This window comes from Acanthochromis polyacanthus, chromosome 3 (genome assembly GCF_021347895.1).
Source record: "Acanthochromis polyacanthus isolate Apoly-LR-REF ecotype Palm Island chromosome 3, KAUST_Apoly_ChrSc, whole genome shotgun sequence".
Lineage (NCBI taxonomy): Eukaryota > Metazoa > Chordata > Actinopteri > Pomacentridae > Acanthochromis > Acanthochromis polyacanthus.
Window position 1 is genome coordinate 36,411,891 of NC_067115.1, and position 24,757 is coordinate 36,436,647.

The 24,757-nt window shown below is 37.5% G+C and overlaps 1 protein-coding gene across 1 annotated transcript; it reads left to right on the forward strand.

Moving 5' to 3' along the window:
• Positions 1 to 123: 123 nt before the first annotated feature.
• On the forward strand, positions 124 to 24,027 carry mnd1 (meiotic nuclear divisions 1 homolog (S. cerevisiae)). Its single transcript, XM_022212504.2, has 8 exons — positions 124 to 303; positions 2,562 to 2,627; positions 3,761 to 3,818; positions 5,396 to 5,544; positions 8,854 to 8,928; positions 9,940 to 10,054; positions 19,674 to 19,718; positions 22,772 to 24,027. The coding sequence occupies exons 1-8, from the start codon at positions 301 to 303 to the stop codon at positions 22,876 to 22,878; spliced, it is 618 nt and encodes a 205-aa protein (XP_022068196.2). The 5' UTR covers positions 124 to 300; the 3' UTR covers positions 22,879 to 24,027.
• The last annotated feature ends 730 nt before the right edge of the window (positions 24,028 to 24,757 follow it).

Consider the following 24,757-nt stretch of genomic DNA (forward strand, 5'->3'; position numbering starts at 1 on the left):
CAAAATTTTTTACATCGCGTTTGATAGATAGACAGATCGATCGATCGCCAGGCAGGTACTTTCTTTTGTGTGACTTAGACACGCCACAACCTTGCTGATTTCACTTGTCAGTAGAGAACAGGCGATTACGAGGGACCTTGAATGCAGCGTTGATCAGTGACAGCCTTCCGCGGGAAATTCAGTACAAGCGGAGCGATTTTCTCGTGTTTGGATTAAAAACATAACTACATCGGCGTATCACATTAAAGTGGTGACAACGTCAATGTTAGTGGGCGCTGCTGGTTCAATCTGCATCGCAAAATGGTAAGAAAATGTTCGATTTAACCTTCTCTTGAGGTGGGAGCGAAGTGGGGACCACCGGTGCTAATGTGGCTGCATGCTAGCATCACTACGTTGCTCATAACTAGCATTAGCAAAAGTAGCATTGATAACGTTACCTTCACCATCCAGCGGTTCAGATGCAAGTTTTATCATGGTATATAGTTGGCAAAGTGCTATAAACGTGACATTATGGGTAGCAGTAATTCAGGACACTCATGCTAACCTGTCCTGTTTCATGTATTCAGCCTTTTATAACTTACTTTACGGAGGATCAGTGGAATATAAATGCGCTATAGAGGCCATGTATTTCTCGTGTAGTTTTCGGGAGAAGATATGGAGCTGTCAGACAAAAACACAACAGCACAAAGACGATTTAGTTGGACAAAGTGAGGATAATTTCCATTAGCAAAGTAGCAAAACAATCCAAGATGGCGCGCAGTGACCTTCTATGATTCTGTTGCGCTGCTCAGTGCTGCCACCGCTGGCTGGAGGCCATGTTACAAAAACACTGCTTGAGGGGGACGGACGTGATACAGGGTTATTCAAAAAGAATGAAGCGATTTCATGACGCAATATTTTAATAAGGAAAAGCAATAGAAAACTCCAGCCAAGTCATAAATATTCTACTCACAAGCACCTTTTCTTTCCTGTCTTACAAGTGTTCAATGTGGCCACCACCTGCAGCAGGGCAACATCAATGCGATAAGAAGCGTTTCAGCAAATCAAGATCCACTGAGTTGATCGCTGTTATAAAATGTCGTTAGAAAGTTGATGGAAACAGAGGAGATGAGGTGGCTGAAATTAGGCCTCCAACTAATAATTTATATTTAATCTGTTGACATTTTTCTTAATTACTCTATAAGTTGTTTGGGTTTTAAAATGTCAAATAACAAAAAGGCTGAGCAGTGTTTCCCAAAGCCCAAGATGACCCCCACTTTTCATTTCTTGGTTTCTTTCCTCAACTTCTATCCTCCAAGAGATGCCAGTTGGAAAGGAGAGTCAAAAGAAGAGAGGATTTGAGGCAACATGCATTTAACAAAATGAGACATTCTTGTCGTGGAGTTGTCATTTCAAAGTAGCATCCATTCAAAATAACCTGGGACACAGCTGCATCATCCAGCCATTGTTTCGTTATTGTGGACCACTGTATTTTATGATCTTTGTCAGACAACTGAAAGTATATATTTGTTTTTTATTCAGTTCACATTGTACAGATGCCATACATCTTTTATTTTTTTAACTTAAACAGAAAAAAGGTATGACAAAAACTTACATTATGTTCTGACTGACTGATATATATAACTTCCACACAGTTGTCCAGCGGTTCCTGGCATAGACTGTATATTCCAGCTGTGTCTCACATCTTTTTTGAGGTTTGGAAAAAACTTCCGCAAATGGCTGTGCAGGGGAAACACCTGTAGATCTCGTCTCGCAGCTCATCCAGCAGCCTTCCTCAGTACTCTCTCCTCAAGATGCATTTTAGGAATTGAGACATTCGTGGAAGACATGAGCCTTACGTCTTCAATTTGTTGTGTCTATCACTTAAACATTGTAAATTTACTGTCATAGAACAGTGAAGAAACTAGAAATATTGAACAGATACACTACCATTCAGATCATTTCATGTCTTCCATGAAAATTCACGCTTTTATTCATGTGCTAACATAATTGCACAAGAGTTTTCTGCCTTTCAAACCATTAGCTAGCACATGTAGCATTAGAACACAGGAGTGATGGTTGCTGGAAATGGGTCTCTGTATCCCTATGTAGATGTTCCATTAAAAATCATCCGTTTCCAGCTAGATTAGTCATTTACCACGTTAACATTGTAAAGAGTGATTAATGTCATGTTATCTTTATTGAAAAAAATGCTTTTCTTTGAAAAAATAAGGACATTTCTAAGTGACTCCAAACTTTTGAACAGTAGTGTATGACGCTGGAATCAGATCATTTTTACTTTTTGTCTTTACAAAAAGTACCCAAACTGAATATCTGAATAGATGGTGATCGATTTAATAGTTGACAGTTGATCATTGGAGCTCTAGAATTGGAAGTATAGAAATCACTGGTGATGGAATTCTTAAAGGGCTCTAACTTGTTATGTAATTTGTTCCTTTCCTTGTTGCATGTTCATAACAGGACAAACAGGAGCTGCAAACAATCAGTGAATCCCTCTGACATTGTTTTACTGCCCCTCACATGGTGCTGCTTGGTGATTTAGTTGTCACATTTTGTTACAGTCAAAGAAGAAAGGACTGAGTTTGGAGGAGAAGAGGGCTCGCATGATGGAGATTTTCTTTGAATCTGTGAGTTTTTTTTATTTCAGATGAACTATCTGTGATAACTGTCTTCATGCACCCTTTCTGCTATCAGTTTTATTCTGCCTGCGTGGGTTTAAAAGCTGTTCACATCAGTCAATATTGTTATGTCATTTTCAAAACTCATTCTGCAGAAACAGAGTGTTGCTTTAAAGTGTCTGATATTGATTTAGGGCGCCCGCTTTGTGGAAGGAGACAAAAGCTAACAAAACACCTGCAGTTGAAACATAAATGGGCACAGAGGAGGTTTTGTGTTCCGACTTCCAAACCTGCCACAGATACAAAGCAGGTTGTTGTCAGCACTTTGTGGTCGTCTTTATCTTTACTGCACACACATCACGCTCTTACATAAAGACTTTACACAAATAAACGGCCCGGCAAAGTAAGACGAGACAGTCCTAAGATGCGATTACTATATTTTGAATTTAAAATTGTTGCTTTCAAATTTTGATTAACTAAACTTTTGACATTTCGACTTTCATGTTTCTCCATGCTAGATGGATAAGTGCATTTAAAATAATGCACAGCAATTAATTTAGTGAATTATTGATAATATTAATAGAATAAGGCTTGAAATTCTTTTGGATATCTTGGTACTGAAGTTACAATGCAAGTACACAAAATGTAATATTACAAAGATGCCTAAAAATGGTAAACTTTGACTAGAAAAGCCATGCTGTGCTCCTCGATGAATACAGTTATCGATATACACTACCAGTCAAAATCTGGGACACATCTTCTCATTTAATGATTTTTCTTTATCTTCATGACTCTTTACATTGTAGATTCTCACTGAAGGCATCAAAACTATGAATGAACACATCTGGAATTATGTACTAAACAAAAAGTGTGAAATTAGTCAAAGCATGCTTTATATTTTAGACTCTTCAAAATAACCGCCCTTTGCTTTGATTACTGCTTTACGCAATAAAGAAAAACCATTAAAGGAGAACGTATGTCCAAACTTGTGACTTGCAGTGTATCAGTTGGATCAACTTCCAGAAAGCCTGAATACAGTACGGCCAAAGAGATCTAGAAGTAGAAACGGATGTAGATGGTTGTTTGATAGTTCCTTTCTTTGACAACAATTCTTTGAACATTTTCTCTTCCTCTCCTTCCAGAAAGATGTGTTTCAGCTGAAGGACATTGAGAAGATTGCTCCGAAGACCAAGGGCATAAGTGAGTAATGATGGACAGTTTTACCAAAAAACATCATTAACTCTGATTTTTTTTTTAGTGTTCAAGTGCACTGCCTGCATGTAAAAAAAGCTCCTTTTTATCATGTCTTCCACCTAGTTGAACAAATTAAACCAATCTTAACAGTCATAGATGCGTCACTCTGTTTTTAGAAAAGATAAATTATTTTAATAGATCATGCTGTTATTTAATTAGGTTTACATGTGTTAGAGAAAGTTACCACACTGACCAAAGAAAATAAAGAAATAAAACCTTCAAGACTTGTAAAATAGGCATACATGTGAGTAAGAGAAGCAGTAGGCTTTCTGCTAGTTTCCTTTTTTCATCTCAACGGCTGGCTAATAATAGTCAGAACTGTCAAAGAGAGCTGCAAGACTGAGGTTAGCCATCAGTTACCATAAGTGCTTCTTCAAATAGAATACAGTTAGCATATTTACAGACGGCGTCAACGAGCATTGCACCCATGCATTCTTGAAAGCACTGCGCTGACGTGCTTTACAGGATTGCCATGGCAACCAGGACTTGCTAGTTCAATTTTAGCTGTATGTATATAGTCAGTATAAGCAGAACCAGCCCTATCAATAGCAGTAATCTCACAGTGCAGGGGGCTGCTGAAAGCCTTCGGTTGTTAAGTAAAGTATGTTCCTTCAACGTCAGCCCGACATTATGAGCATCGAGGGAACGTTTATAAAAATGCAAGCGTGGATTTTTAAGTGCCCAGACGAACCAGAAACTGTGTTGAGAGCGTCTGAGTGAACTGGGGAGTGATTTGTTTCAAAGTGGACAAAATGTTAATCTGGAGAAACTGGATCTTGTTGCTGTGATTAAAAGCACATGTTTCTGACCCCCGTACTCTGGCAAAACGTAGTTACTGAGTGATGGGGGGAAGGGGGCAACAAGAGATCTGCATTGTGGCCACATTTTGCTGTAAAAGGAGAGAAAATGTGAGAAAAGGGGCCAAGGGAGTGATTTCAGCTAAGTTAAAACAAACAAACAAACAAACAGCCATACTGGTAACCATTAAAATGGCAGTTTGAAGTTTTAAAAAGGGAGAACAAAAGCTGAGTAGAGACAATGCTCACGTACAGAGTTTGTTTAATCCATCCAGTGTGTTTCTCATTTTCGATCCTCGTTGCCAATCCTATTTTTTGCTGCTGTTCAACATCCTCTCAGCAGATAAGCTCTTTCAGTTTCACAGCGGACCGGCTGAGCTAAGCGTGTGGGAGTATCACATTTCACCACTGACACTGTTCAAGATGTAGCTTCTGCTCTATTACATCCTCTCATGCAATGTTCTCTCAGATAAGTAGAAAACGGCCACATAAGCTGCAGATGTGTGGGTTTAGGTTTATGAACGTTTGAGCAGCATATCTTGCCAACAGATAAAAAAAAAAGACCTGACAATGACTTGTGCTTTTTAAACCTTGAGTAGGATGCAATATTTTATTTCCAAACAAATCTGGAGACTGCTGAGCTACACAAACCGAATCACAAATAGCATTAGCTAAATGAGTGATTTTAATGTGCAAACTTGTACTCAGTCCTTATTCTCCTTTAAGCTCCCATGAGTGTAAAAGAAGTGCTGCAGAGCCTGGTTGACGACAACATGGTGGACAGTGAAAGAGTTGGTACGTCCAACTACTACTGGGCCTTTCCCAGTAAGGCCTTAAACGCTCGCAAGCACAAACTGGAAGAGCTGCAAAAGCAGGTGAGCAGATTCACACGTTTAACAGCTTCTGTACATTTTAGGAAGGTAGAAGATGTATGTTAGGTTGACAGAGGTTGTTTACAGTAATAATGTCAGCAACACGGCCCAGAAAATGCTTCTGCTCACAGAGGGTGAAAACACAAATGAGCTGCTGATTAAAACCAACAGTTTGTCAGAGTGTGTAAAAGAGCATTGAGACACTACCGTTTGAAAGTTTGGGGACATTTAGAAATGTTATTATTTTTAAAAGAAAAATAGTTTTTTTTTCAATGACAATAACATTAAATGAATCATAAATACAGTCTAGACATTGTTAATGTGGTAAATGACTATTCTATCTGGAAACAGCTGATTTCTAATGGAATATCTCCATAGGGGTACATAGGAACATTTCCAGCAACCATCACTCCTGTGTTCTAATGCTACATTGTGTTAGCTAATGGTGTTGAAAGGCTAGTTGATGATTAGAAAACCTTGTGCAGTTATGTTAGCACAAGAATAAAAGTGTGAGTTTACATGGAAAACGTGAAATGGTCTGGGTGACCCCAAACTTTAGAACAGCAGTGTATTTTAAATGTGTTTATATCAGCTCAACATAACATCAACATTTGGAGGTTTTTAAAAACCTGTGCTTTTTCTTTTCTTTTAATTCTATTTTCTATTCTTATATTACTTGTTCTACATTTATATATATTTATCCGTATTTGTTTTATTTATGTTGGTTATCTTTAATTTCTTTATTTTCTCCTTGATTTCTTACATCGTTGTTGCACTGCCTGCTCTACGTGCCTTTTTAATTGCCCCCTGGGGACAAATAAAGTTTTCTGAATCTGAAAAAAGAAAAGACTCGGACTAGCATTGAAAATGTCTCTTGTATGTTTGTGAGAGTTTTTTTTTGTCAAAGAAAGTTACTCTACTCATCCCTTGAATGTCAGCGCTGACCCACTTCCCCCTCCTGTTGCATGGCAGACAGATGGTGTGAGGGTGGTGCCTCCTCAGAGAGCTTTAGCCACCTCATTTCTGGGGCAGAAGTTAAAAACAGCATGCTCTCATTGAATAATGACTGTACCATACGAGTGACAACAGACAGCCATCATTATCATCATCCATTTTAAAGAGATTTCAGAGTGTTTATTTGTCAGCATGCTCATACTGTGCAGTGAAATACAAAGTCAGGGTTTCTGCAAGGCATTAAAAAGCATTAATGGTCATTAAGTTGATTTTGCGAAAATGAAGGCCTTAAATGGCATTAAAATCATTACATTTGATTCTCAGTGGCATTAAAAATTGTTTGCAGTTTATCAAGAAAAATATTTGACAATAATTAATATAATATACAATTATAGATTCATCAGATATGTGCATCTGTGTAAACATGCTGAAGCATTGCGATAATTGGGTGGTCAGGGGTGGTTTCCAGATTCAGAAATAGTGAAATGTAGGGACAGTGTTCAAATAAAAATCATCTTTTGCAAAAAACAAACTCGTGTAATTTGTTGAGTTGATGGTCGTGGCCTTAAATTTTTTACAGTACAGCATTAAAATGGCATTAAAAAGCATTAATTCTGATTGGCCGATTTCTGCAGAGACCCTGAAAGTGACTGACTGTTCTCAAGGCTATGCAATAAAAATAAAAAGGACAAATCCACAGAAAAATACAGAAAATGAGAAAAAAATGACAGTCATAAATAATGAGATAAAGATCTTCAACCAAAGTGCAAGAGTTTTTGTTCTATTGAAAGTAGCCTGTGACACAGCTGCATCATCTGTCCATTGTTTTGTTCTAGCCGACCGCTGTGTTTTATGATCTGTGTCAGAGAGCTTCAAGTATATATTTACTAATACTAAAGTATTTATTGACGTCATATTGTCATAAATAATGAGATAAAGATCTTAAACTGGAGCGCAAGAGTGCACGTGTTTGAGTGTGTGTGTGTGTGTGTGTGTGTGTGTGTGTGTGTGTGTGTGTGTGTGTGTGTGTGTAGACCTACATGATATTTACATCTTGAGCAATAGAAATTTGTGTGCTTCACGTCAGGACAAAATTAAAGAATGTGTAAAGGATTTTGCAATCCATATACATAATACAATGAAGCCTTTTCTTACTCACACATTTTTCATCTTATTTGCTTGAACAGTGCAATTAACAGCATTGTAATTTTGCATCAGTGCCAATGAATTATTAGTGTCTTATACAGTGGTGAGCTTTTTTGCTTAGAAAAAGGTACTCAAACTGATTATCTGAATTCTGAATCTGAATTTTGATTGATTTAACCCTTTAACGCTGATTGTCGCAAACTCGTATCATCCCACTTTCATTCAGATGCAGCCGAGAAAAGCATATGCATTACCCAATGCCGGTTTGTGCATATTCAGTACATACCTAGGAACCTTTTCCAACCACTGGTTTCTCATAGGACTGCTCAGATTGGGACCTAAATTATTATATGTCTGTTGGTATTATTAGATACCTTTTCTATGTGCTACAGACAAATTAATAATCTTAATTTAGCAACAGTTGAAAAGCAAAAACACAGATAATGCATTTTTTTCTGTCATTGTAAATAAATTCAGACATCAAGGGGTTAATAGTTGACAACTGCTTGATTGATCGTTGCAGCTCTAGAATATACAGCATCGAAATCAGTGGTCAACAGGACAAATGGATGTTTCAAAGTGCTGCAATTTGTTTTTAATAATAATTCAGTACAAACAGGAGCTGCAAACAATCATTTATCTCTCTTACATTGTTTTATTCTCTCTCACATGATACTACTTTGTGATTTAGACGTTACATCACAAATTTGGTTGCTTCATGTTAAGACAAGAAAAAAGAATATGTGAAGGATTTTGCAATACAGCCTCATCTTACTAAGAAATGCATTATATTGCAATTAACAGCATTGTAATTGTGTGTTAATGCAGTGGTGAGCTGTTATGTTCCATCGTCTGAAGGTCAATTTTTGCATTTGGCCTTTTTTCAACTGCTGCTTTTATTTGTATGATTTTACTGTGTTTTTACAAGATCATAGTGTTTTTTTTTTATTTTGTTATTTCACACTATTCATTTTAACTGTAAAGCACTGTCTGTGTGTTTTGAAAGCTAGCATACAAATAAAATGATTGTTTTGGTCATTATTATTAACTCCAATCCACTCCAGTCAAAGGCTTAAAGCCAGGTTAGCTCTTATGTGGATTTGTTTCAAGAGATTGTTTGTTGGTCTCATTTTTTTATTTTGATTTTGGTGCAGGACGGTATTGAAATATCAGGTGATGTTGAGTTTAACGTAACTCTGTTGTGCTTTCAAGATTTCTGAATCAAAGCAGCGGAAAACATCTGTACAGAAAGCGATTGAAAGGGCCAAAGTTGGACGTCAAGATACGGTAAGAACATGCCCGCCTGCTGGCACAAATTGAAATAAATGAAACAAAACGAGCGGTACACTGGAAAAAATGCCCCTCTCAAAACAAGAAAACAAAACTTACTTCAAAGAACTTTTACCTTGAAATAAGTGAAAAAATCTGCCAATAGAACAAGTGAAAAATGGCTTGGCAAGATTTCTTGAAGTAAGATATGATATTTAGAATATTGCGGCCTTAAAATTAGCTGGGGAAACTTACCTTAAGCTGTATTTTACCAGGATTGTCAAGCTTAGGTGTCCTAACCCTCCTGTGCTCCTCATTTACGGACACCAAAAAATATCGTTTCCTTGTCTCAAAAAAATTCTAAAATTCAGCAAAAAATTTCCCAAATTTATAAAAATTTGCAAAACCTTCAGGAAGAAAATTCCTTAAAAGTTTCCCTTAAAAGTTTTATTTTAAAAAAATCCCCCAAAATTGACAAAAAAAATTCTTGTTAATATTTTCCAAAAATTATTAAAAATCTTCCAAAAAATTCCTAAAAATATGTAAAGTGAGTACATGTCAGTAAAAGCTCTAATATTATCTTTAAGAGCATTCGGGAAAAAAATCATCCAAAATTGTTTGATTTTTTCCCCCGAATGTTCTTAAAGATACATTTTTTTTAACATTTCTTTTTTCCACCAAAAAATGTTCAAAAATGTTCCCAAAATTTTGAAAATGTGGAAGTTTCACTGTGAAAATACATATTTTTTTCCACATTTTTAAACTTTAAAAAGGGTCAATTTGACCTGCAGGACAACACGAGAGTTAAAACAAGCTCATTTCAAGATTGTTTGACTTAACAAGATTTTTAAGATGAATTGTCTCAAAACGAGTCCCTCCATCTTGCTGAAATGTCACTTGTTGAGTGAATTTATCTTAAATCAAGTGGGATGAGACATTTTGACCAAAAATAAGACAAACAGACTTGGTAAGATTTTGAGTTTTTGCAGTGTATACGTTGCAAAATGCTGTGTTTGTGTCTCTGTGTAGAAAGAAAGAAACTCTCTGCTGAAGGAGCTCGGGGCTCTGAGAGAAGAGCGAACACAGCTGCAGGCTGAGCTGGAGAAATATCGCGAGTGTGACCCAGAAGTGGTGGAGGAGATGAGTGAGTAACCACGACACCTGAAAGTTTTGTTTTTTTCAAGATTTTTTTGTCAACCATGTCATGTACAGTTACTGACTGACAGAATGTTGATGTAATTCTGTGTTCCTGTTTCCGTATCATGACAGATTTTACGTTGCAGGAGTATTGCATTACACTATACGAAGGTTTCCATTTTTCTGGTTACTCTGAATTTAATGTTGAGTTTTATACAAGCCCTTATTTGGGTAATAAATTCATTTTTTTAGAAAGATGTAATCAACCCTCTGTCTCTGTGATGAAAAACTGACCTTCACAGGATTTATTTCTTGTGTCAATATTACAATCCAGGTGTTAATAAGCCTCAAGCTGCACCGTGAGCCATTGTAGTTAAAAGCTTTGATCTGTGCTCCAAGAGAAAATTAGACTCTCGAGAGAATAAGACGGAGAGCCGAACTGTAACATCAGGTGGCTATTCAGAGCAGATGGTTTTGTTTTGCACCCGGTGAGAATCTCTGATTAAAAGGCGAGCAACGAGTTGGGCAACATCCAAGTGTTTGAGAGGCTGGAATAAGTGGTTTCATACCAGAAAATAAACACAATTGTGCAGTAGGAGCTGGATTGTTTTGGCGTAACCTCCCACATAATGTTGGATATTGGGGGGATACAAATGCAGTAGATTGACTTGAAAATGTTTCAGCCGTTGAGCACAGAGACTGATCCTTTATTGGAAATGAAACGCCAGAGAACTCCTCCAGTAACCAGTCCTGCACTGAAGTTGGCCAGCAATCAAAAAACACCTACTCTTAGTTAAACATAAGCAAGATGTGGCAAAGCGTATTTTACACCCTTGTGTTTCCTCCTCAGTCATTCTGCTGAGAGCTGAGCTGGATGTTCAGATAGCTCGAAATAAGGAGTGAAATGCATTTAAGCGATGGATTCGGGATAACTTTTAAAGCCTATATATGACCACACTTGTATGTATAATACAGGCCAAACATTTGGAAGCGACTTCAAGTTTCTATTCACAATGTTTTTTCTTAAAAACCAGTATGAATTGTGTGGATTTTGGGATGTATTTATTGCATGATCAGACTTTGCTTTCATTGCCGTGCACCATTTTTCATATACATTGATGTTACCAGGCAATTGCTGAATAAATGTTCACACAAGAAAAGAAGGGCTCAGTTTTAGAATTTAGAACGTTTGTAAGAGTCAAAAAACGCATCACAGCTTGCATTATTCACTTTAGCTTGTTGGCTTTTGAGAGTTTGCATACAAAATCCTAAAAAATCTAAACTATATCTCTATAGCTACTGCAGAAATGACTGTAAAGAAACAAGAATTCAGACATAAACATGTATCATTATAGTAAAAATGTATTCTGATGAGTGACTCTTTATATGATAGTCATGTTTGTTTTGTTGCCCCAATGTAACTGTGATCTTTATGTTGTGCAAATTTGATCTTGCTTACAAACTTTTAGCCTGTAGTGTGATGATGAATACAAATGCCTGACAGCAAGATTTTCCAACATGCATGCCGTGGTGTGTCCTCCTCTCTAAATCCACTGTTTTAGCAGCAGTTTCAGACATTCTCACGGTTAAAAATCAAACGTGGCGAAGCAAAAACTGACCACAAGTCGCTCGATAACAGCCGAGGTGTTAGAAAATGTCATCAGCCACAAAGTAGTTGACAGAGATACAAGACTGTCTGTCTTCTGGTCTCATGACTCACATGTCCGTTTTAATTGTGAGCTAAATCAACCTCTGACCTCTTGGCTTACAGGGATGGTGTTGTAAAGTTTTAAAATCACAAAGACAAGACCGCAGGACGCGACTCGTTTACTGGCTGTTGCACACCTCGTCCACAATGCACACGGCTGTCGGTGGCATCGCAAACATCTTGGACTGCTTTGTGTTCATGTCACAGTTGACCTGTGGTAAAGGGGGTGTGTTACTTTATCTGCCCATGTGACATATGTGGTGTCATAAAAATCTCTGGTCTGTTTACCTGCACCTCCCGAAGTTGCACCAGCCCTGCTTTCAGTGTGCACACAATTCAGTTGGGTTTTTTCCACTCCACTGCGACAGTACTGTCTCTTGTAATGACAGTCACATGGACACCCAGGCAGACAGTCTGTGAATAATCTACAAATTTAGACTTTTTGTCACTGAAATAAAGAAAAAAAAAAGGCTTTTGCGGTTGCCTGTGGCCTAAAGGGTTAAGAGTCCTGTTATCTTACAGGTCAGATTGACCCATTTTAAAGTGAAAAAAATAATTGAAAGTATTTTTTCAAATATGAAACTACTTCTGCTCAGCTCGCTAAGTGTAAACAACACATAAAAGGAAAACCGGTCAGTTCACATATTTGCAAACTCACCGTGAACAGAAGAGGTGTCTCATGTTAAATTATCAACATCACTCCATAAATAGAAAAAAAAAATTCAAAATGTGAATTAAAAAATCAATATCATGTAAGACTATTGTATTTTATATGTAGGTCTTTCCAATGTGCATTAAAAAATTTCAAAATTAGTGAATTATCCTCATTGAACCACCATCTGTGAGATGTAAAGAACACCATTACATTAAATATTGATTGAAATAATAAGCAATGGAGTTAATAATGAGATTTAAACTATGTTTATTGGGATTTTTTTAATTAAACATGCCTCGGATCAAATTGGTATCATTGCTGTTCCTTAGAAACTATCATAACAGGAGGATTTAACAGCCATCTTTTAATTACACTGAAGAAAGAATACACATTGTAGCTTCTCATATGTGATTACTTCATGTCTTTGACGTGAGAAGTGAGCATCTTTGGGTTGTTCTGGAATTTTTGTCATTGTTTTCTGACATTTTATAGACTAAATGGTTAACTGATTATTAAAAATAGCTGTTAGTTGCAGCAATAAATGAAATCAAGGTCAAAATCCCTATGAAGAGCCTCTGTCATGTAGAATAGAACAGGCTGCTATAGAAGTACATCTTGTTTTAGAACACATCAGGTATATTGAGCACTTAACATGGTGCATCTGCCAGTTTATTAGACACACCTATCTAAAGTGAATGCTTTCTAACACAGCGGTGCAATAATTTCTACCTTCATGAAAGCTATATATATTTTATTGCGTTTATATTTAAGGTGAGTCTGTTTTTAGAGAAGTGTTGATTTAACTGTCCAGTGATTTCCGAGGCTACACTTTGTGAAACTGTATTGCGTAACACTGACAGGTGTTTCTTTTATTTTGTCCAACCTATTTATATCACTGAGCGTAGGCTGAATGACAGAAATGCCTCGCAGTATATAATCTCATTCAGCAGCACATCCTTCAGAGAGACTGTACAGTTGCATCGTCACCTCTCTTCGACAAACTTAACCTTTATGAAAGGAGGATTGAGCCTGAGGGTTTATCATCAAAGCAAATTACTCACAGATTCTCAGCATCTCTGCTGGAAGAGCAGGGGGTCTGGTGAAGCTTTGACGGTCGTTTTTTAAGTAGGAGATAGAAACACATTTTGAAATTATCTCATTTTTGTGCTTTCCTTTCGGCTTGTCCCTTCAGTGGTCACCACAGATCTAATCCTATCCTCTGCATCTTCTTCTCTCACACCAGCTAACTTCATTTCCTTCAAAGTATTTTTTCTCTGTCTGCTTTTGCATCACTTTCGTCTGTGGATATGAAGTCTGGTTCATAAATATTTGGACCTGACTGTTTTTTCTCAAGTCTGCTGTCGTCCACCACACTTGTTTTCTTGGTTTTGTGGGTCTTTTGGCATTGCTGAAGTCAGCAGGTAATTATTTCTTTTTAAGAATGTACCAGACTTGATTTGGCCATACCTCATGTTTTTTCTCCATCTCTGATGGGTTTGTTCTGATTTTTCAGCCTAATGACGTCTTGTTTCGTGATGCTCTTTGGACTTTATATTGAGAGTTGATCTCATCAGATTCCAGTTACCACACTGGAAATGAACTCTAGACCTTTTATCTTCTTCTTTTCCTTTCTGCTTTTCCCTTCAGGGGTTGCCACCGTGAATCATCTGCTTCCATCTAACCATATCCTCTACATCTTCTTCTCTCACACCAGCTAACTTCTTGTCTTTTTTCACTACACCCATAAACGTCGCCTTTGGTCTTCCTCTAGGCAGAAGGCCTAGAGGAAGACCAAAACCTTTCCTCAGCATGCTTCCACTGATATATTCATTCTCTGTCCTCTGTACATGTCTAAACCATCTGTCAGGCCTCTCTGACTAAATCTCCAGAATATCTAACATGTTCTGTAACTCTGATGTCCTCAGTCCTGACCCTGTCCATCCTGGTCACTCTCAAAAGAGAAGTGAGAAGTGAAATGTTGAGTTTCAAAGAGAACCTCAACATTTTAGTCTCGGCTACCTCCAGCTCTGCCTCCTGTCTTTTCCTCAGTGTTATTTTTGTGTTAGTACATATCCTATTTTCAGAAGCCTGAGTAAGTCCTAAAGCCAGGTTGAGATGGACCTCACAGTTACAGAGTGGTTGGTGAATATGCCTTTTAAATCCAAACAGAGAGATAAAATCCCGATTCAGGCAGATGAAAAAAATACAAAGCACATTTTTCCAGAAAAGTCACTTGTATTAACATCGTCCATCCGTTATCTATCCAACACTGAATCCTCTGCAGAGTCACAGTTGGTCTGAGTCTATTCCAGCTAAGGGTTCACCTGGACAGGTAATCAGCCAATCACAGGGCCACATAGAGAGACAAACAAACAAGCACACTCACATTCACACCTACAGATAATTTATCATCACCAGTTAACCTCAGCATGTCTTTGGACTGTGGGAGGAAGCCAGAGAACCTGGTGCAAACATGCAAACTCCACATAGATCACTATGCACCTTAAATTATATATCCTGCACAATACGGGATTTTTTACTTAATTTCTGCTCACTGTATTTTTGCCTTGTGGATACTACTAGGACTTGAGAATTTCCCCACAGAAAGGAATAAAATATCTAATCTAATCTAGCTGTGATAACCACCGCACTGTTTTTATTATTTTAGTTTTTAGTTTTGTCTCGTTGTTGTAAAGCGCTTTTTGATCTTGTATCTTTGAAAGGTGCTACATGAATAAATTTCACTTACTGTTAACAGCACAATGTTACTATAAACTTCCTCTTTAAGTTTTATTTTTCTGAAAGTCACAACAACAATCCTTTTTATTCGCCTGGCAACAAAAACGAGACGAAATGAGAAATTTAACAGCTACCTTTCAGAAACATCTCCTCTGGTTTTCTCTCTTCATCCCAGGCTGCTTTGTTGTACTCAGACATATATAAACTTCAACAACAATCTGTTAAATTTTAAGCAACAACTAAGCATGAGGATTTGTTGGCTTCTATAAAAGTTTAAGTCCAAGCTCCTATTTATTAATTAGTCCAAGAGCACATAAAGTTATAAAAACACTTCTTACATGTGTGTCATTGTAATTATTCTGCACATTAAAAACATGAACTAATGTTATTTTAAACACTTACGAAGGCTGTCTGAACACTGGTGTTGCTTTACAGAAATAACTTGACTCAGTCCAAGAAAAATTCTGTATATTCTTCACAAAGTAAATATTATCTTTTATCTGTAGGCACCATTATAGACATTGTCATGCAATTATCTGTTGTTGTTATCATCCCTGAAATTCCACAATGGTAATAAATTAAAGTGATGCAACCAAATTCTACACATAAATCATTCTTAAAGGACCAGTGAGGCGGAAAGAACAGGCCTGCTTTTACTTTCAAAGTCTTTGTTTTCACGTTACAACTGACTCCACATGCCTGCAGGTCCTATTTTGTTCTTTCTCACAGATAACCATCTGCACTCTCTGAAGATCGGATTTTACTCTGAGAGCTGTATGTGCTGAGTGTATGACATTATGTTATGTCTGTCGCTGACGGGGGTTAGACTGAACTTGCGGAATGAGCTTAGACCTGTTCCTGCTTATAGAAGGCTGTAAACATGATACTCTGAGGTTCAGCGAGGTTAAGGTTTCTCTGTGTACAGCATTATTACAGCAATAACTACTGATTTTTTTAGGATTTTCTGGAAGGATGTAAAGGAATAATCAAAATTACTCTGTGAAATGGTTAAATAGTGGGTCTTACAGATGTAGGGTAGCTTCTAGCAACACGTAGAATACAACAGAATATCCTTGATTAGTCGAGAAATTAATGAGAAATTTGCATTGTCACAGCAGCAAAGTGACAGAAAAGCAAAAAAACGCAACTATAAATCAAAGAGGTCAGGTATACACACTAAACTAGAAAAGCACTCAGAGAGCATAGTACTCTGCCAAGGCTGCTTAGTCGTCGTATTATTTCCGATGGATGAGTCCGAAGCAGTCGATTTGTAGTAGGATCACAATCATGTGATCATCAGCAGGCAGCTGACGTAGTGTTCACTTGTTGTCATGGTTACAGTGATGCCATGCCGCTATCTCACAATGATACAGAAATCTTTAACAAATTCGTGGATCCAGACTATAAGCTGCATCACTGCCAAAATCTAATGAGGTGGCCCTCGTGTCATTTCTGACCTTCACTGAGAAGTTCATACAAATCTGTTTTTGAGTAGTCTTGACCACAGACAGACTAACAGAGAGACAAACGTATGCCGATCATCACGTAACTCTGCCGCGTTTCTTGGCGGTGTAGTAAGAAAAAGAGAAGAACGCGAGGATACTAAGAACACAAATTTAAGAATACTTGCATGAATGAATTGGACTTGGGTTACTTGGACTTACTTCCTACACTGTGTATTTGTTCATATTAAAGCACAGGAACATTACAGTTTATTATGGACTACTTGCTGGATTATTTCACAAATGACCGACACAATTTTCCACATATTTACTCAAAACAATAGCAAACATCATTCATAAGATCTGTACCTTACTATACAAAGCGCTGTGAGATGACATGTTGTGAATCTGCGCTACAGCAAATACAATAAAATTGGAATTAAAAAACATGTAGGCACAAACAATGAGCATAACCTCCAAAATCAAAACAAACTAAACTGTGAAGTGTGTACTATATCCAGTCTTTCCTGTGTATCTCTGAGTAAATGGCTGCCACACCTCTAGAGGCCTATAAACTGTTGTGGCAACAGGTGGGATGGAAACCATCAAACAGCCAAAGACAAAAATCAATGTTTAACTACACCTGTGGATGGGAGTCACTGTGTAATTTCTCTAATTAGATCAGACGCAAAGTAGCTTTAAAAATGCTGCCATGATTACTGTAATTACCACTGAAAAAAAACAAGTGATGTTGCACGCGACAAAGCACAGACAAGGTTGTGATTTAGAATAACCAGGTCAAAATGTTGGACAATACTTGTCACGCCTTTAAGCCTTTCTGTAAGGTGGGCCTAAAAACAACAGACGTGGGTAGGAGAGAAAAAAAAAGAAAAAAATCACAGCATAGTTGTACATGACACTTTGAAAAGGAGACACATAAAGGTGGATTTTATTCATAATCATATCAAACGGAAGCGATTCAAGTACAGATTGGGTGCATATATCAATACTTTGTTTGAAAAGGAACAAAACAACAATGCTTTCAGTGCTTTAGACTATGAGGTTTCCTCACCAGTTATTTACTGGACATACAAAGATATGCAAAAAAAAATGTTCTCCCTTCTAAACAAGCTGTGGCTTTGCTTCAATAGATTAGATTGGACACCATAAGATAGACCACAGTTTGGAAGCGAAATCAGCTTTGTACAACAAAAGATCATAGCTTCGTTGGTGTAGTTTGTGACAAAATAAACATGATTATTATATAAAGAGTCACTCCTCAGAATACATTTTTACTGTAATTATCAGGTATTTGTATCTGCACTTCTGTTTCTTTTCTCAGCTGTTTCTTTCCTGTCATTTCTGTGGTAGTTATAGAGATATAATTGAGATTTTTGTATGCAAACTCTCAAACGTGAAAGAGCTAAAGTGAATAATGCAAACTGATTTTTTTTTTTTTTTTTTTACTTTTCTACAATTTCATTTAGCAGACGCTTTTGTCCAAAGTGACGTACAACAACTTTTGCACTGAAGTTGTTACTCTTGTAAATTTTCTCAACCCTAAATTTTCTCAACTTTTCTTTTGTTAACATTTATTCAACAGTTGTGTGGTAGCATCAATGTGTACGCAAAATGGTGCATGGCGAAAAGCAAAGTCTGATCATGCAGTAAATACATCCCAAAATCGACAGATTTCATGCTGGTTTTTAGGAACGATGTGAACAGAAACTTGAAGTTGCGTCCTAATGTTTGACCTGTAGTGTGCTTTTTTGTGTTTGGAAATAGTGTAAAATTCAGTCTTAAACTATTTGTTTACCAATGAAAATCTAATTGTCTTCTCTTGTCTTCTGCTGTTTGTTATCCATTGTTATATATGTGTGTATATATTGCTTAATTCAATGTTTAGGCTGTTTTTTTTTCCACAGATGAAAACCAGCATCCTAGGTTAACTTTAATTTCCAGTTTGTTTGTTTGTGTAATAAATGATCGTTGTCTCTGCCAAATATATAATCATCATTTTGCCGGATAAGCAAATGGACAGACAAAGACCAGTGAGTCATGACAATTTGCAAGTCTGGATGGAAGGTGAAAAGTTTTTGTTTTTTAGAAATAAGTAATTTGTCTTCACTGTTACGTTATCAATATATGCTGAAAACAACAGGCTGCATGCCACGTATTCCAACAATCCTCCCAGATATTCCAACAGCAGTGCTGGAGCTTTTCTACTTTTCATAAAGGACAAATCATAGAGAAATGCTCCAATCCTGCTGTAAACCTCGCCTGAAATAGTTTATATTGGCTGCATGTATGGCCACCATGGCCCTGCAGCCGCCAAACCAGCGACTGTGGTTTTTGTGGAATTAACAAAAGGTTATTTTTAACTCCCGGTAAAAGGTAAAGTGATTATTCTAGGTGCCTTCAGACCCACTGGTGTTATCTGCTGTTGTTTTAGGCTCAGTTTTAAGGGTCACCAGATGTTTCTCTCAGAAATAGATCCAGTTCCTGCACATTGTTCAGCTCTATTTCAGGTTTCTATAGTGGAGGAGCCGTTTTGACTCGCCGAAGAGAGGCTAAAGTGTCCACTTTCATTTAGTGGGAAACCACCACGTTCATACAGCTTGATTGTAGCTACCCAACCATCACATTACTGTACTTTACGACTTAAAGAAGACTATTTGCTGCAAATATTTAGTTATGTGTGTGTGTGTTTTTTTTTTTAATCTACTCGACTTAATTCAGCTTCTCTGGAGCCGTCAACTTTGTTTTTACTTGCCTGACCTGTTTTGCATATGCGCTGTGTTGCTCATAAAAACTAAGCGTCATTAAAGAAACAAAGCATAGGAAATGAAGCTCATCGCAATGCACATTGATGTTTGTCATGTGTAACAGGACACTTTCCATAATGTTTTCACAGTATAATCAAGCAGATCTCTTCATTTTAACGGGGATGTTATTGTGCTGACTGTGTTGGTCTGAACAACAGCATCTTCCCTTGTTCAGCCTGCTGCTAACATCTGACTGAGATAAACAAATGGACGAAGTTTATATGATGCTCATATTTATCATGAATTCTGTTTTACAGGGAAATCAAATGTCATAGCGAAAGAAGCTGTTTCCAGGTGGACAGGTGAGTCGTGTTACCTATGTACTGGTACATGTAGGAAATTTGAATTCAAGCAGCAATAATTAAAAAAACACAATATTAACACATTTAATCTTTAATATATTTGGGTTTGAACTTTTGGTTTAAGACTATTTGATATCTTTTGGGTTGAAGAAAATTGTGACAGAAAGAATGATCCAAATATTTAAGCAGACTAATCTACAGTGCCGCACAAAATAAAAAGTATTTGCTCGCCTACAGAAATCTTCTATTTTTGCATATTTCTTAGCCTTAAATGTTCCAGATCATCAAACTAATATATTTATTCAATATTAGACAGCATTTCCTGCATAGCCGCCCTGAGAACAGAGGGGAAAACCTCTGTCACCCCTGTGAGAAAATAATCACCCCCTGAACCTAATAACTGGTTGGTCTCTTGGTAGCAACAACTGCAGTTACGTAAATATTTGTTCCAGCTTGTGATCAGCCTTTTACATGACTATGGCTGCTTCTCTGCAGAACATCTACCATATTTGATGGTTTTCCAGCCCAGACTGTGACTCTGCCACTTCAAAACCTTAATTTTGTACCTTTTGAGCCAGGAGTCAATAGTGGTTTGCACCCTGCAACTCTCCATGAATCATGTAGACGGACCTTAACTGAGGTCAGTGAGGTCTGCAGATCTTTAGATGTTCATTTTGGTTCTTTTGTGACCTCCTGGATTAGATGTGGAAACTTTTAGAGAAATGTTGGTCATTGATCCACTACAGGAAAGGTTCTCCACTGTTCCATGTTTCTCTATTAGTGGATAATGTCTTCTCACTGTGGTTCTCTGGAGTCCCAGAGCCTCAACAGTGGCTTTGTAACCCTGGCCACATTAGATGGGTAGGGAGGCGAATACTTTTTTACAGCACTGCATATCAAAAACAATGTCCAGTCGCAGCCCCACTGGATTTGCTGCTGTAGAGAACAGGGGCCTCTGAATACAGAGAATAAAAATAACTGCAGACTGACAGTGGCAGAGCTTATGCCATTCACTACTCTTGTAAATGTACAAACTGAAAGCTGTACGGACACACTGAGTCCAACCGCTACCTAACAGGAGTTGACGCTTCTGCATTTGTTGACCCAAACAGTAACCTCGGACACAGCTGACCTCTGAGGATAACGGCAACAAACAACGCTTGTAGTCTATTGACCCTTCAGGTCAACGTTGCCTGTAGCTGTTCAACAAAGTCACATTGGCACATTTTTGCTTAACTGTCACAGAATTGAACTCACTTGAAACAACTGAGTCATATCTGCCTCTTCTACAACTTGCACTTCCCTCTTCTTATCACTGTGTCATCTCAGAACAAGAACGATCTAAAGTTCTTTGCTGCTCTTGTTCTCGTCTTATGTGGAGAAAAATCTGTAATTTACAGAATATAGTTGAGATATTTTGAGGAAAGTTGAATAAAGCCCCCCAAAATAATTAATTAAGTTAAATTATTTTGAGAAATTTGGTGAATTAAAAAAATAAAAAAAGAACTGTATTGTTTATAGAATACCATCATAAACAAACAGCAAAAAACCCACAAATAAGTCCTGACTTCAGTTCTGCAAATCTTTTAGGTTTGGGAGTAGAAACTGCTGCTGCTTTGTGTACTTTTTGTAGTGCACACTGCATTAATGTTTTGTGTTGTTTCTGCAAATTTAAACAACAATCCTGCTTAATGCGTTACAGTTTCTGTAGCTGCAGTTTGTCTTGTAGAACCTCAAGCTTAGGGAAATGATTTGCATGTAGCAATTCGACACTGAGACACACCTACACACATTTATTCACTGTTCTTATCAAAGGGGAGTTCAGGACTGAAGTGAAAGCCATTACTAGTAGCGTGAGTCACAGTTTATTGGCTCAAGCTGCTGATAATAAAGGCGTCAGTCAACATGAATATATTTGATTAGCTTGTTAATCCGGTGACACAGTTTTCACCTTGTTGTTAATCACCTCAAACACATTTTCCTTTAGAGTCCAGACATTTATTTAGAAAATTTTAGATTTTTTCCCGTCAGATTAATTCTGCTTTTATGTGCTTTTTGACTGTTTTAAAATTTTATGCTTGTATGATGTTAGTATACAATATTTTGAAGCTTGATTATAATCATTAATTCAACATCATAAGTCACCAGATTCAACATATTTAATTCTTTATTACAGCTGATACTGCAGTTAGCTGTTAGAAATTAAATAGAAACACAATGTGAGATCATGAGCATTCATGATAAATGAATTCTTATACTGTTGTGAGGTTATGCAGATATGTAGTATTTCTACTTATGTACAATCTAAGCAATAATAGTATTTCTATTCATCAAAAATCTGCAATACCACTGATATATGCAATTATGTTTTTTTGTTTGTTTTTAGATCTAGAGCTTACTAAATTTTGGTTTATTTTTATACCTCATTCCTTAAATGTTTGCACTATCTTTGCTGCTGTAGCACTGCAAATTTCCTCACTGTGCGTTTAATTAAAAATTATCTTATCTCTTATCTTCTACCTCAGGATAATGCAAAATAAAAAGACACAGAAGACTGAATAAACTCAATAAAAACGCAGTCACATCTCAGATAGAACATGTCTAAATGATTGCTAAAGTTTCATCTCACGCACATCCTCCAGGAAAATAAATAATAGTAAGTCTGCACTCATTAGGATCTCTTTGCAAAGTAATAGTGCACTTGTGTCAACAGTCTGTATCACAAATTGCGGCATGAAGCTCATAGAGTGCCTCACCTTCATTAAGGTCCTCATTAAGACCCGTCAGATTCCCCTCAGTCACCCAGATGGTTTCCAGCCGTCGTAGCTCTTCTCTGGTGGGAAATGTCTGCTGGGCTCAGGAAATAATAATTCTTCTGCCAAAACAACACAACTTTCACCAAACCCTCATCGAAACAAATGCCTCGAAACAGCAGAGCAGATGGTCTGGTCCTTGGACTCGACCGTCATCCTTGAGTCCAAGAGTGTGTTTCTATTCCCAGACTGTAAATCTGTGTCAGTGTGCTTCATCTAATTAAGTGTTCCTGTTTTCAGACAATGTGTTTGCCATCAAGTCGTGGACAAAGAAGAAATTTTCCTTCGATGACAGCCGCATTAATAAAGCCTTTGGTATCCCCGAGGACTTCGACTACATGGACTGACTGCCAGCATTTCTACCAGTTAATGGAAAAATGTGTTTTGAAGCTTCTGTTTGAAGTCTAAGTGCCTGGTCGCTGCATTACTTGTTTCTGTTCTATGCATTCGAGTGAAAATTGCACCAGGAATCACATTTATGACCTGTGGTGGGTTTTGAATAAGGGCAGATATTGGTGATTTTGCTGCAGCAGATGGACTTTATCAGCAAATATGTTCCTTCAGTGCAACCAGAGAAGAGACCGAACGGCCCATTAGTGCCTGTTCGGGGTGGCAGGTTTCTATGATAAACACAACTTAGCAGCCCGGCTTTTGGGACACCTGTTTGCATGAAAACTGAGAGCTCCAAGTTGATGATGGAAAGGACTCAGCACTTAACACATCTGTGCTGCCAGTCAGTGTTTTTGTATGGCTTAACCAGATGGTTTGGAACCAAATACTTGGACACTTTTTGCTTCTACATTTTCTTTTTTTTTTTTTTTTTTTTTTACTTCCAGTAATCTCGAATAAGAGGAAGTGCACTGGGGCTGATGGCAGTACAGAGAATATGTTTAGGTTATGTTTTGTGTACAATGCTGTTTATAAAATGCATTTTCTTTCTGTTGAACCTATTTTTAGTACAAAGAAACTGGCCCTCTGAGTTTTACAGCCATTGTTCTACAGCTATGTTACTTCCAAAAGTCTTTTTGCAGTATCTGCACTATCTTTCAATGTTAACTTCTTTAGAAATTGTCACCAGAACGTAGGAAAATCCATCGTAAAAACAACCATTTTTTTCAGGCCTGCACACTCACTTTCTGTATGAACAAAAAAGGAACACTGCTGTCATGACATGCCCAGAATGACTATCGCCCTGTTTTTTCTCCCTTTTTTCTGTCTAACTAGATGCAAAACAGGTAGTTGTGCGTTCTGAGTTTACTCAGTGACCTACTTGACAAAGCCAGTGTGTCTGGGTTTGTTCATTTAAATATTAAATGTGCATTGCGCTTGTCTTACTTTGCTCATCCATTTGGTTTTCTTTCTAGTCCATGAGGTTGATGCAAATACCGGTATGTTGATTTGCAACTTCTCAGCCCAAGTTTCATTTTCTGTAAGCTGTTGAAGAATCTGTTAGCAGTGAAATCCATTGTTTTCTTATTAAAGGTTAGTTTTTGTTATTCCTACTGTTGCTGTTTCATTACTGCAAGCTTCATCACATTCTTTCATGTTCTACATTTATTTATTTTGGCAACCTTAAGCTCCTTGTCGAAGTGCACCAATGACTAACAACAAAAATAAATAAATGTTCTAAATGCCGAGCTGCAGTTTCTTTTGAGGGAAAAGACACACCCACAGAAAAGCAACCTGAGTGAGGATTCATGCGCGTACATGCCCGACCAGTCCGGTGATTCATGAGTCTGACATGCTGAGTGTCAAGGCCCTGCTCCAACGCTGAACAGTTTTAGCTCACTTAGAGTCCTACTAATTGCAGCTTCGTTTGTTAAACGTGCCTTGTTCTCAAAATAGAACAACAATGCAGTACTTTGGCTGACAAAGACTTTCACACAACCTAAATAAATAACCACAGACTAATACACGACATCAAATTGCTGCATAAAGAGCGCTGATTGCATGTATTTTTAAGTGTTTCTGTGAAGTAGGTTTAAAACTGGTTTTTACTCATTTCAAGTGTAATAGTAGGCGTTTCCCCGTGTTTCAGTAGTGTCAGTGGTGATTTACTGAAGTATCAGTACAAATGTTTACTACTTACTTGAGTAAATTAAAGAAATATCATCAAAAAGTCCTGGCTCTGCCATACGATGTCCCCTGTGATGGAGAAATTATTGTAAAATGTGTTACTGGACTGTTGATAATGCAGCTTTTTACTTGTAAAGCTGATCTATAATA